At 39.7% G+C, this 14108-nt stretch overlaps 2 protein-coding genes across 3 annotated transcripts in view; both read right to left on the bottom strand.

Annotated features, from left to right (window-relative positions):
• cxadr (CXADR Ig-like cell adhesion molecule) overlaps positions 1–7667 on the bottom strand; it is a 39781-nt gene extending 32114 nt beyond the window's left edge. Inside the window, exon 1 of the mRNA XM_029448775.1 lies at positions 7435–7667. Within this exon, the coding sequence (XP_029304635.1) occupies positions 7435–7486 (52 nt within the window). The 5' untranslated portion in view covers positions 7487–7667. The remainder of the gene's footprint in view (positions 1–7434) is intronic.
• A 1234-nt stretch (positions 7668–8901) lies between these two features.
• On the bottom strand, positions 8902–12891 carry btg3 (B-cell translocation gene 3). 2 transcript variants are annotated; one of them, XM_029448271.1, is made up of 5 exons: positions 12764–12891; positions 11623–11829; positions 11337–11474; positions 10793–10973; positions 8902–9816 (listed from the first exon to the last, which is right to left on the bottom strand). In XM_029448271.1, the coding sequence occupies exons 2-5, from the start codon at positions 11793–11795 to the stop codon at positions 9613–9615; spliced, it is 696 nt and encodes a 231-aa protein (XP_029304131.1). In that variant the 5' UTR covers positions 11796–11829; positions 12764–12891; the 3' UTR covers positions 8902–9612. The 2 variants fall into 2 exon arrangements, with proteins under 2 accessions (XP_029304131.1, XP_029304132.1); XM_029448272.1 differs by lacking the exon at positions 12764–12891 and adding an exon at positions 12039–12365.
• Between the last annotated feature and the right edge of the window lie 1217 nt (positions 12892–14108).

Here is a 14108-nt window from a genome sequence, read left to right as displayed (position 1 = left end):
AAACTGAACCCAATTCTTTAACACAAAAGTATAATATAACTGAGGTTCAAGCTGGTGTAGAGCTGAGCTGACTACCTAGCAGGTTAGCAGGAGCAGAATGCTCACCAGCACCTGCAGATGCAGCACCCTGGGGACCTGCCTGCCACACTGCATCTTCAATTCCGAGTTGGCTAGCTCAGATGCCGTGAGAATATTATGCAAAAACAACCCGAATACTTAAGTCATAAGGGGAAGAACCAGAAGTAGAGTAATGCTTTACAGACCTGTATACTGACTGAGGAATGCTTTCCAATTCCATACACCAGTTCCTCCATTCCAAAAGCAAAATATATAGTGTGCTATAACATCTACAGTCCGAGACGTTAAATCTAGAGACATACATCATTTGAAAACAGAGACAATTACCATTACCATATTTTTGATGAATTACAGGATATCTTTTTCTAAATAATAAAAATAATCCTTCAAATATCCTGCACTGCCTGGTGTGCAGCATTTTCTCTGCTTCTATGCTGTTTATCGACAGAAAAATGTATTCAGGCGATGTTCTTTTGAGATGTGAGGTACATTAAAACCTTATTATCATCACAGTTAACAGCTTATTTGTCACAGAGCCCATTATTCCTCATCAGGAGCAGAGGGCGTTGTGAACGCTGCAGCACTGGGCATCAAGTGGCTACGTGATGAATGTGTGACCGTGTGACACAGCAATGATGACCGATGGCCTCAAGAGAGAGGGGGAAATCAGCACTTGCAGTGACCTTGTTTTAACCGATAGGTTACATGGATAGCAGAGGAAATGTCCCTCGCTCAGTACAATCTCTATCCAACACGTACTTTGGGAATTTCAAAACACATTTAGTACTTGAAATCGTTAGCAATTTCTGAACCAGTGGGTCCTGTGATTTCTGACACAAATTTCTAGCCAGCGACTGCCAATTATTCAAGCCAATGTTAAAGGTACAATGCGTAATTCCAAACTAGCTGCTCTAAAGAAATAGGGAGCAATATTTCACCTCTAAACTGTGTCCATACAATCTCTAATGTTCATATTTTAGATGTAGTTGTTTGGCATATTTATTGTATTCTAATGTATTCTTAATATTGTGTATTACATTTACTCCAGTGTAATGCCTGTCAGTCAGTCAGCAGGGCAAGAATACCAAAACTCAACCAAACTGCTGAAACTCTGAGAGCCAGTCAAAAAACACTGCTGTCTGATAATCTTCACGTGGGGCTGATCCATCTGTTTACTGGGCACTCATGTTAACCGGGCTGTAGTCCGTGTAACGTTACGTTAGTTTGTTTATTGGACTAAATCCAAAGAAACTAGAAAAGGACCCGCATATTCATCTTGTCTTCCCAGTGACGGCACAGCCAGGAGAACTGGCGCTAGTGTCTCACTATCACCTCTAGAGGAACAAGTGGTATTACAGACTGGACGGTGCGCAGCTAGTCAGTTAACTCCAGTAGATATCTCTGCAACACAACACAGAGACGTCTTTGACATAGCGTCAACACGGTTACCTCTTCATACGCTGTTGATAATGTTAGTTCATTGTTTTAAGTTTAAATTCTGGCAAATATTACACATCAAACCTTTAACAACAACCTTTTAATGTTTCTGTTGGAAGAGTTTTAAAACGAGAACCCTCAAGGGTCTTAAACTGAGGTTAAAGCTAAATGTCAAAAGGCAAAAAAGCCATCATGCTCACCAGTCAATCATCCATGTAGAAGACATGTAAATAAATATACAGCAAAATGCTAGGGAGTCCTAGCATTTTAAGTATGATAGGGAAAAGAGACAGTTATTTAATTCTAACATAACCCTGTTTTGCTGCTTAGCTTAAATATTGGTTTGTGTTTAAACAGTACGTTCCACTTCTAACATTACCGTTACAAAAGAGTAGGGGTGTCATGATACCAGAAATGTTGTAATCAATACCAATGAAATTCTGTGATTCTCGATACTACAGTCAAAAACTAAAACTAAAAACTAAATCCCATGTACTTCAACATACAGTCTTTTATTGCGTTTGAATGCTGTTTTTTGCGCGTTAATTTCAATTAATTAATCACAGAAAAAACAACATTACAAAAACATTTACGCAGATCAATCATGCTCTTAGATGCCCCTTGACTCTTGACGTCACCGACGCGGCGCGGCCACAGCAGCCTCGTCAACATGATGAAGCGGATGAGAAAACGTTACTTGGCCCAGTGAATAGAAAGTTTATATTAATAAACTCCCGGATGTAACTGTTGATGCTTCGTTCTGTGAGATTCATGCAGCAAAGAATGTTCGAACCATCGGAGAACTTCAAGCTGAAATATCACCTCAACGCAAAGCACTTAGCAGCTCGCAGCTAGCTAGCACCGTGCAGACGCAGCATCAGTCGGTCTGCCTGAGACACATTAACAACTCCATCACGAAATGTATTGCAATGGTAGAGGTGGTAGAGGACAGGGGGCTAACGGAGGCTTTACAGATGGCGTCAAATTACACAACTTTAAAAGTTTATTGTGCAATGAAAGATGTTATGCCAGATTTGAAATGGCACTTTATGTCAAACTGTTGGTCTGTGTTCGCGAAGATAATTGTAGCAAACAAGATATTGGAGAAATAGTATTAAATAAAGACATGTTGACCTTTAAGTTTATAATGCTACTCATTGATTCACTCATCTTGCAAATCCATTGAATATTTTGAAATGCTTCTCACAGCAAATATTGATATAAATGCGATTAATTCTCATGCCGATTTCAACACAGATGTGTTGTTTACAATGTAGCATTATCAGAGGGGAAAAGGGCACGTCATGGTGAGTTTATTGAATAAATGATCATAAAAAATCAAGTGTGTGTGTACTGTGTGCGGATTTTAACGTGTCGACAGGACGCCATTAGTCTTGAGCCCCCTGGTACCTGCGGTACCTGTGGTAATGTAAATAAATAAAACGAGTACAGTCATGTTTTCAGAATTTTGGCATCGACTTGGTACCAAAGTATCGTTACATCCCTACGAAAGAGCACTGCAACAAACTGCTGTAGTTAGTTAAGGACCAGCTCCTTGGTGTTGGTTCTGCTGGGTAACTACGATAGATAATAACATTACCTGGTGAACTGGGCATGCTAACACTTGCACATCATGTCAAAGATAAAACACTGTCTAATTCATTCTTTACACATCAACTCTTTAAACACTTTAGATATCAAGTATCTCCAACTCGAGCCCCCCATGCTTACCAGTTTAGTCAAAATAAATCCAAAGCTTGACAGGACTGTCATGCCTAGTTACGGTTGCTAAGCAATGATTGTACATCACTATTTAAGGGAATATTATAATACAGTTCAGCAGATGGTCAATTGATCAGTAAAATGTTCCTCTCACCACATATTGATGTTTCGTTACAGAGTCTCTAACATTGGAACCAAAATGTTTTTGTATGTATGATGAATAGTTTCGCTAAAACATGTCGTAGTTACAACTAGGGCTGACAATATGCATGATGTGCTCTCATTTATAAAGTTAGTTAGTTATCAAGAAAAAAATCCAAACTGCTGGTTTCAGCTTCTCAAATTATATAATTTGCCTCTTTTCTCTGCTACCACATTATCGTAATGTTAAGTAACTTTACCCTTTTAGACAGTTGGTGGACAAAACAAGCAAATTGACCAAGCATGAAAGCTGAAAAATACATTATTTCCCCTAGGTCCAACATGACCTATGCATGACCTTTATTAACTGATCAGGCACTAATTTGTGTCAGGAAGGAAAAAAGTGCTCCAGTAACACTCATTGGAAAATTAAGGACATCATTTGCATGCCTCTGAGGACTCTGGCGCTGTCAGAAAGCCAATACTATGGTCAAAGAGTTATGGAAGTTAGAAGACATACAAACTTGAAATATCTGTCAATGTAACATTGACTTTATGACAAAGGGGTTCACTTATAATCTGGCCAATATATCTTCCCACAACAATGTGTTGGCAGCAGCCCAGAAGGCATTTTTAGTCCCTACCTGTGAAAAAGGAATGAGCTCTGAATACAGAGTGGCTGCACAGCCATTAACAGGATTCAGAAACAAGCACCACTATTAATCATTTTCACTCAATCTCTATCAGGCAGCAATTTGTTCATTCAGTAATTCAGATAAGAAATGGAAGGGGGGAAAGTTGGAAGAGGCAGGGTAATGTGGTGAGGTAAAGGCGGGATCAGCATTTCACACTCTCATATAGGTGAACAAGAGTTGGCACAGGGTTTGTTCAGCACTGGCATGCTAAAATATTAACATCCCGGCCTGTGAATATTCATGCCTGGTCGTCCCCATCATCATCATCATCATCAGATGTGGAGGACAAAGCAATGTCCCCGGAGTGTAATTCGATTCTACATGTTCCTGCTTCATTTCCAAGGACAGGGGGCTCTGGGCAGAGAGGGTGGCAGCTTGCTTGGAGGTGATGCTCCGGCAGCAACATGTTTCAGCCAACAGGAGGCAAGTAGTGGCGCTGGACTGCAGGGTCATGACAAATGAATGTGACCTCAAGTCATTACTGTCTACATGGGGCCAATGACAATGGCTCAGGCTGCAATGTACATGCCTCCATCCATCTTTCTGGTTGTAACTATTTCTTCACACCTTATGAATACACAAACAGCTGTAAGAGTGACAATAGTTGTTCCCTGAACACCATTTACTGATTGTGCAAAAATAACAGGGACTTTCTCTGCTGTAAAAGAGGACGTAATACATACATACGAGAGGGATGGTAGTTTTGACACACACACACACACACGTCTGTTTTCAAAAGGTAACCAAGCAACCAGTTCCTGGCCAGGGCCTTTGGTTGTAGGCTTATCAGGTAACTGCTTTCTGCGCCTGCTCACAGGTTCACTAGGTTTCTGTTTATCCAAGGTCAGTGGCTTCACTCTTGACCAAAACAGCCAGGAGTGTAGGGGCTCCAGGACAGGTCCTGCAGGGGAAATGACTGTTCGGGTCCTATACAAGGAGCGTCTAATGATTGACAAACACATAATGTTTGATGATGGATGTAAGAACCAGACGAGTTGGCACCAGCGCCACTAGAGCAGAGAGCATATTGCCTTATATTTTAAAACTGTGGTGGTTAACTTTTTTCATTCAAATAAATATATATAAATAACTTATAAAACGTATAACATAAGACCAAAATGAAAACAGAATTATGTGTCAGCATTTGCATGGAGCAGTGTTCAGGGTGGGTGTGTGTAACAGCATCTAATGTATTGTTAAGAGTAACAGCCAACCCAATGGCAGTTGGTCTCTGATTGTCATATCAAAAAACATCGACAAAAAATTTAAAAGGGGGGCCATCTACACGGTGTACATACACACCCAGAAAGTATTTACCTTGCATCAAATTGTTTAATTAACTTGAATTAAAATGGGATAGCTGGATGAATCTTTTCTGCATTTACAGATTCTAATCATTGACCACAAGTTCAAGGCTTTCAGATCTCCCACTTACAAATGTAATTTCTTTTTTCAACATTGTATAGTCCATGCGGTGCTTCACCGACAAATAGAGCAAGGAGCAGAACGACCCTATTTGTTATTTTGCTATTAAAGAGAGGTTGGCATATTATTGTGTATTACAGAGCAATGTTAAAAGAATGCTACGAGTCTGGCAGACACTGTTCTTGTCTGCTGAAGTGGAACAGCACCCAAATGACGAGGCCATGAAGCCATTAAGATGGTAATGAGCCCAAACCAGTGTACAAAACAATGTGAATCATGAGACAAAAGAAGGCTAAACAACATGCTGTATACACCTTATATTACACTCAATGCCCCAGCTTTTACATGGACAGCTGTCCTGAATGATCCTAAACAAAGCACTTCTTCATTACAAACAATTTCTTACTAATCAGCAGAATGGAATGTCATTGCCCTGACCACAGCTCTGTGGCTTCTCATCAAAAAATAACTGCCATGGCATATTGCAGATTGATGCAAGCCAACAGACAATCCTGTAACAAAAGTTTCACATTATTGTTTCCAGTGGGAGGAGTGATCTGCTAGTTTCAGTGTAAATTCCAGGGAAGCCACACCCATATGCGTAAAATTAGCCTAAGTCATACATTTCCTACAATTAACAAAACAAGAGTGGTGAATTGATACATTTAGGATAAATAACTATTAATATTATTATCATAGTTTTGATGAATAGATAACTCATGTTAGCAATGTTTCTACATGTATCACTCTAATGACAAACTAACAAATCAAACCAGTTTTAAAGTTTTTGATACAAGGTTGAATTTCTGACCTGCCCTATTGTTATCCACATTACAAAGTAAGACCTGTCAACTGCATTTTTACTGGACTGAAGCTTTGAATGACAAAACATACAAAAAAGTAAATTTGTGGTAAACAAACTATAGTTAAAGAGCCAAATTAAGAATATTTTAATCACCGACTATAAATTAAAACAAGCAAGGTTTCAAAGGTTTCACAGCACCCACTGTTATTTACCCACCTACAGTATCAACAAACAAAACCCTCCTAGGTGAGGGTCACTACGACCTAACTTTCATCATTAAAAAGGTTTAAATAAGTAAATAAACCAATATAAACAAAGCTGTCAAAAAGGAGCAAACATGTGGTTAAGTTACATGTGATAGCCTGGGATGTGGGATGTGGGACTGGGGAGGGGGTTCAGCACTGGTGGCAGACAAAAAAGGCCGCACTTTGAAGTCCAGTAGCCATAGGTTTAAGAGCAGATCAAGCTATTGTGTTAACCACCATCACCACTGTAATGAACCAAAAGACATGGAATTAAAAAGCAGCGACCATCTCATTACTGCGGGAACCTAAAACACAATGCTACACATTTAACTATGCATTCAGTGTAAAAATGAACCTCAATACAGCCTTCTACTAACGTTATATGGTTCACCTGATAGAAATGTAAACCAAACCACTGTTACTATTGGAGTTATTGAGAAATAAATGTGTATAACAATGCATGAAATAACGATAGCAAACTTTTATTTTCTGTTGACGTTTACAGAAGAAAAAAAAACTAGGAGTAGGTGTAACGTTGGTTTAACTATTTCAACTGAATTCAGTTCAGCCGGACACTCGTACTGGTGTAAGCTAACTACACGGACCTTGTGTCGGAGTTACTCGGAGTAAATTATTTAAAAAGTGTATTCAGATGTGGTTTGGTTAACCACGGAGCTGGTTAAATCTTAACCATACTAACTTGAGGTAATACAACGTAACCTAAAGTTCAGCATTTGTAACTTATCGAAGCAGGCAAGTTTCCGTGATAACGCCAGCGGTTAACGTTCTTGTAACGGGCTGACCAGAGATTGTACTCGCTGCCGCTTTAGTGAAACATCCATTAGATTCAAAGTAGCTCACCGGCAGTTAGTGTCAGAAAACTTACCTGCAGAGAGGCTCAACAGTAAACAGCAGAAGCGGCCTATCGAGAGCTCCATTCCTGTTCTAGATATTCCACGACTTCCTCAGTGAAACTTGGTCCGAGAACTTATGCTGAGTTCGAGTTAAACGCGGCAGTCCAGCTCGACCGAAGCATCCAAACTCCACTCCTCCTTCTTCTCGGCTCTCTGCAGGTGCACAGCGGAGCGCGCCGCAGGGTGTCACGTGACACACGGTTTTCCCAGACGAGATCCGGTGTTGCTCTCTGTCGGTAGGAACTGGTAGTTTTTTCCCAGTATGTATTAAAAGAAAGGAGCCCGTTGTTTTCCTATATGGTGCGTTACCCTAAGTGCGTTTCATCAGGGGCCATTGCGGAAGAAAATAATTTGTATAACTTTCTAGGTGACTTCCCCGGACCCTAACCTACCACCCTAGGGGGGAAAACAGTCCCATACAGCCTTAAGTAGTAAGTTTCTCACCTTTTCCCCAGGCAAAATCTATCTATGCAGCAAAGATTTAAGTATCTAACCATGGCTTAATTTGTGTTCTATTCAAGAGCATGAGAAGATGGTGATATATTTTCAAATGTTTCATGTAAATATTCATTTTTAGATTGTTTTACAACTATGCATTTATATTCATAATGTTAATCATTTGTATGTAAGCTACTTTCAATGTAATCAATATGTTTGTGTTCAAAACAGTGGATCTTATATATCAAGTTTACATATTATCCAGTGATGTTTGTGGTGGAGTTAGGTCATTAAATTAATTCTGGGTAAAACATGTTGCCCAGAACAGAGAACAGTGAAAACCCCTTTGGTGGTTGCGGCCCAGACAATAAGGAAATGGTGGTTACTATGGCAGCATTGTAATTCAAACGTCGCCCAACTTGATCATAAAAGTAGTACACATGTTAGCTTCCCTTAAACAATGGTTTGTTGTGTTTATTAAAACTCTAAACATGTAAACAATGGTTTGTTTAAGGCAGCGGTGTCAAACATGCGGCCCGCCAGAGGGTCCAATCCGGCCCACGGGATGACTTTGCAAAGTGTGAAAATTTGTTGTTTTGATCATAAAGTAAAATACTGTTCCAGATACTTGTGACAAAATGTTTTGTGCCTTTGTAGATACACTGTGATCGGTAAGTTGTAATGTGTAATAACCAACTGAGGCATAATATTGTTGAAATTGTATTTTTTTTTTTTCAAGAAATTTCAGGTTGTTCATAATGTTTTGTAAAAAGATCAAATTTGAACATTTTCAGAATGTAAGGGAACGATTTGGAGTTGTCGTTATTTATAGGTTATTATTCTCTGATTTTACTGGTTCGGCCCACTTGAGATCAAATTGTGCTGCATGTGGCCCCTGAACTACAATGAGTTTGACAGCCCTGGTTTAAGGGAATATAGCATGTTTGACACTATGGACGATAAAGCACTTCTCTCGCATATCCTGGTAGTCAAACCATGAAGATAGTTTTTTGGTTTTATTCAACAAGATATGACATCACACTAAACCGCAGAGGTGAATGGAACTTCATTCGTGTTGATTAAATTATTTTATGATTATGCTTGAAAAATGCTTTTGGTGAACCAACCCTTTGAGCTGATTATCACTAAATGTATAGCAGGTGTCCTGTTGAGCAGAACACACTTTAACCATAATTTCCCTACTTTAATTCCAAAAAGGTACCCTTGTTTCATGTTATACATATTTCTCTCCTCTACACTGTCAACTAGAAAATAAAAGCACCTGCCAAGCGACAAACAGAAACTAAAAAAACCCACCAATGTTACACTTTAATTTCAACACTTGGAGGCTCCTTTAACACAAAAATAATACACAAACCATAATGATACTGGGGAATTGTTGTTAACTCCATAAAGCTGACAATTCTGCACTATGAATAAATATAACATTTTATCACAAAAAGGACAAAGTAGGTGGCATACATGAACATCTCCCATTGTAAAAATACAGTACTTCAAAATGTGTAGCATTTCAATTTCATTATTTAATTTAATACAAGTGACTTATTTAATGTATAACAAATGGTATAAAGTGCAAAAAAGATTTGTCAAAAACAATCAATAGGTAGTCTATAAAAATTCATGTTAAAATAAAACATTTTAAAGTTGTTTTCAGCTTTAATGTCTTGTGGGAACAAAAAGCACCATGATTCCTAACTGTAACAATGTGCCAGATTTTGGGTGGAGTCCCAGTACCCAGGCCTTCTTCCATAGCGAGGAGGGGCCCACAGGTTAGGCCTCAAAGTGTGGGGGGCTCTGCTGCGAGGCCTGAATCCGGAGTGATGCCGTGGAAGGATGGGAACGTTCTCTGGTACCATCTTCTTAGGAAGCCATGTAGGAGCAGCAGGATTCATCACCTTAAAAGAAATAAAAGCTGCCATCAACTGCAAGACAAACAATCCTAGCCCCTTGACCCCATGAAGCATTTGACTCCCAATTATGTGGGGAAAACCCCCACTAAACATTGTGATATAGTATTCAAATTAAATTCTGTTTATTATCAACCAGTGGGCGTCAAACAGAACAAAACAGCTACTTTGCGGTTCACAAAAACCTGGTAATTATCAAGTTACCCCTGGATTCTCCAGCTACAATCCCTCTGGGAGACCACTCTAGAACAGGGGTTCCCAAACGTTCTGACCAAGGCACACCAAACACCAAGCCAAAATCTCAAGGCTCTGTGTTCATATACAGGCAAAATCCCCTCTGTAACACATAGTATCACTGTTATCACTCTGTGAACATTTATTTAGCCTAGTCCTTGTAAGAAGCTATTCTCCTTCACACTAGCAGAGAGCCTTTATGTGTCACATTCTAATATTTCCCACCGTGCGTAAATGGCTAAAACGAGGTTCGCTTTGACAGATTTCTTTTGTTTTAATGATTGTTTTATTTATATTTATGCCAAAGCATATAAGACCTATTGTTTCTATATTGTGAAATAAGTGTGTAGGACAAAGTGCCGATAAAGTACAGTGTTTCCCTGCGCCCCTCCCCTCCCCCAACGGAACCCCGTATATTCAAGTTTTTTTTTGTTTTTTTTAAACTCACTTTTCACAATTTAAATAAATACTAGTTGCAGACTCCATATCGCATCATGTAACGACAGCCACAAAACTTTGATCCGTGTCGTTCATAACTTGACTTTTAACGATATTCACTTAATTAGCTCTGCTTCTGAAACTCGCCCGGTTTGGTATGATGCCTTACAGAGCATGGAACAAAACTGTTGCAGCTAGATAGCAGCACAACCATGCCTGGTTACTTTCCATTCTTCTCTGAACCCGCATGGGATTTTTAGTCAAGGGAATTCTAAAATATATTATGATTTACCTGGTAAGCACTGTTGTGGACAGTGAGGGGGGAAGTGCGCATGCCCTCCTCATCAGAAGAAGACCCCGAGTGGTAGTCCGATGTCACCCTCTCCAAAGCCCTGGTCAACTTTGCAACATCTTTGTCCTCATCATCATTGGAGAAAGTTGCCACTGAGAAGCAAAGATTTTGCTCTCCGTATCTAATAATGGGAACAGAGGGAAAACGCATCAATAGGTGTAGGAGGATTAGCATACTTAGCAGGAAATCTGTTTAAAACGTGACAATTCTTTAATAGCTAGAGAAAAAGATTTTAAGTTGGAAATGGAAAAAATGTTTTTATTATATTTGATTTTTTTTATAACACACAAGAAAGTGGCCATTAGCGGGGTGATCTTGTGTTCAGGCTCTAGGATAAATGGGCATCAGTAGCTGCAGATACCAGTAAAATGATTCCAACAACAATATACCGGTTGTCTTTCTACCACCACACTTCCAATGAGTCTATGAATACTAAAACCATTAGTCGTTTTTGTGGAACTACGAACTTTACTCAAAGTCTCACCTGCAACAGACCTCCCCAGGGTCCACCCACAACGTGAGTTCCCAGGACAGTCCCAGGTCACTGTACTGAACCCCGCTCTCTCGGCATGCCCGAAGGAGCTCTGGATCCTGCCTGTGGACCCTGTTCACTCGAATGCACCTGCAGAGCACACACAACCAATTTCAGTTTGAACAGTCCCAACGCAGTCTGTAAAAGTCAATGGAGCGGAGCAATTTATCAAATATTTTTAAAAGTTCTAGGATAGCAATAGTGTTTCGTAAAAATGGCAGAGGACAGAGAGCAGCACCTGTATGCATGTCCTTTGCTGGGGTTTTCAGGATACCAGTGCCCCTTAAACTTCTCCTGCAGTGCAACAGCCAGCCTCTCAACAAACAGATCGATCTTGTGTGATTCCAACATGTCCCCCATTTTCACAAGCCTCTTCAGGAAGATTACCACAGCTGCAATTTCTTTCCTCATATCTCACATGCGTTTCATTACCTTCCTACAGCATCTGTAAGGAAATTAACTTCAGTCAGATGGGCAGCAGTGACAACAAATGACGAGCATTTCTATGGTTAGAGGTCAGTTCGTATCAAACACTACAAATGACTTTGTGAAGAATCAGTATTTAAAGATATTTAGCCTACTTCCACATGGAACATTTCCCCCTTTTAGAACAAACCCCTTCATGTGTCTGATAAGTAGCACTGCCATTAATACCTCTGAAAGACCCCGACTCAAGGTTCCACCGCACTGAAGATGAATGTCCAGTTTGCTTACCCGCTATCATTACACCCAGACCATTCAAAAAAATGACGGTAAATGCATAAGAAAGAAGTTAAGACTCTTGTCATCTTGTCTTTGTAACTGTTGGCATTTGAAAATCCCGTTCATTCATTTAGCAAGAGTCCATGTGCGCGAGGCAACGACTGCTGTTATAGAGATTATTTGTGTTTAAAATGATGACTGGATAACGCAACGACTCTAATACATTTAAAGGCAATTTCTCGTTGCTTTTGATCTGATCTGTTGACTTCAGTTAACGCTAACGGTCTGGCCATTATAAAACCCCAGAAAGGCGGGCTGTGGCGCACACGTTCAGGTTATCCACGCACTACATAATATGGGCTACTGTACTCATCTAGCTACTTAGGCTAGCAATACCAATATGTTCTCTAAATTGCGCCACAATTGATTTGAAAACAACCACAGGGTGAATACACAACAGGATATTCCCTTGAGAGAATATAAGGGTATTTGCATTAATTTCATAGTTAACGTTAATGCACTCAGTTAACAGTCTCATGTTGCTAACTAACACGGGAATACTTTAAATATCGTGGCAAGTTAGAACATTGTGATGTATATTTACGTTACAAACAAATCACGGCAACAGATATTTAACTAATATGGTGAGACAGGAGGCTATATGCATCTTGTCATACCTTTCTTTGAGCTCTCCTCCAGTGTGTGGACAAATAGTTACTGGGAAGAAAGGTCCGCCAGCAGGAGAACGCTTGAGTTGTTAGCCCCGCCCTTCGCAACACAATCGATCATTCTCATTGGTCACAAGCAAACAATGTAGCGCATTTATTGGACGAGCAAATGCTCGTCATGGAGATGAGTCATGCACATTGTTATGATTTAGCAGGGGTGTCAAACTCATTTTAGTTCATGGGCCACATGCAGCCCAAATTGATCTCAAGTGGGCCGGACCATTAAAATCAGAGCATAATAAACTATACAAACTCCAAATTGTCCAAAGTACACACTGAAAATGTTCACTTAATGTTCATTTAATTAACTATCTTTTAAAAAAACATTATGAACAACCTGACATTTCTTAAGAAAAAAAGGTGCAATTTCAACAATATTGTGCCTCAGTTTATCATTTATACATGTGCATTAGAATTTACAGATCACAGTGTATCTACAAAGGATCTGGAACTGAACAATATAGTATTTAACTTTATGATAAAAAAAAACCACATTTTTACACTTAGCAAAGTCATCCCGCAGACCGGACTGGACTCTCTGGCCTTATGTTTGACACCCCTGATTCACAGCGTCAGCTGACAACACTACCATTATCGGCTGGATTACAAACAACGATGAGAATTGACCTTGGGAGGAAATCAACATTCTTGCAGAGTGGTGCTTAGAGAACTACAGTAAAACCAAGGACCTGATCATCGTTGATTTAAAAAAAAAGAAAAGAAAAGGAGGAGGAGGAGACACACCGCTGTCTACATCAATGCAGCTGAGGTGGAGCAAGTGAACAGTTTAAAAAGTTCCTGGGAATCAGCATCACAAACAACCTGACATGGTCATCTCACATCTCCATCCTGTGGAAAAAGGTTCAGATAAAATAAGAATAAGAAAGAAAAAAGAGCAATAGAAAACATCCTGACTAGTTACATTACAAACGAGGATGGGATGAGCACGGCCCAGGAAAGGGGGGCTCTGCAGCGGGTGATTAAAACTGCCCAGAACATCATTGGGACTACAACTTGCATTTTTTTGTGTATACCAAAAACAAACCTTGTAACCTTGTAGATGGAGTGAGACCTTTATTACACAGAAGTTTAGAATAACAACTTGGACAACATTACAATTATATGGTTAAAACATACCATGAAGTTTCCCTTTTCTGGTCTTAACATTGATGTGTTTTTCAAAATGTTATGCTCAAGGCTATTCAATCCTTGAGAAGTTAACCACATAGCATAGTGCGAATATTCACCTGAAATAAGTCATTATAACCACCAGGCTCATTTGTAGTTCAACTGA

This window comes from Cottoperca gobio, chromosome 14 (assembly GCF_900634415.1).
Source record: "Cottoperca gobio chromosome 14, fCotGob3.1, whole genome shotgun sequence".
NCBI classification, from domain to species: domain Eukaryota; kingdom Metazoa; phylum Chordata; class Actinopteri; order Perciformes; family Bovichtidae; genus Cottoperca; species Cottoperca gobio.
Note: the sequence above shows the minus strand (reverse complement) of the source record. Positions and strands in the feature narration are given on the sequence as shown.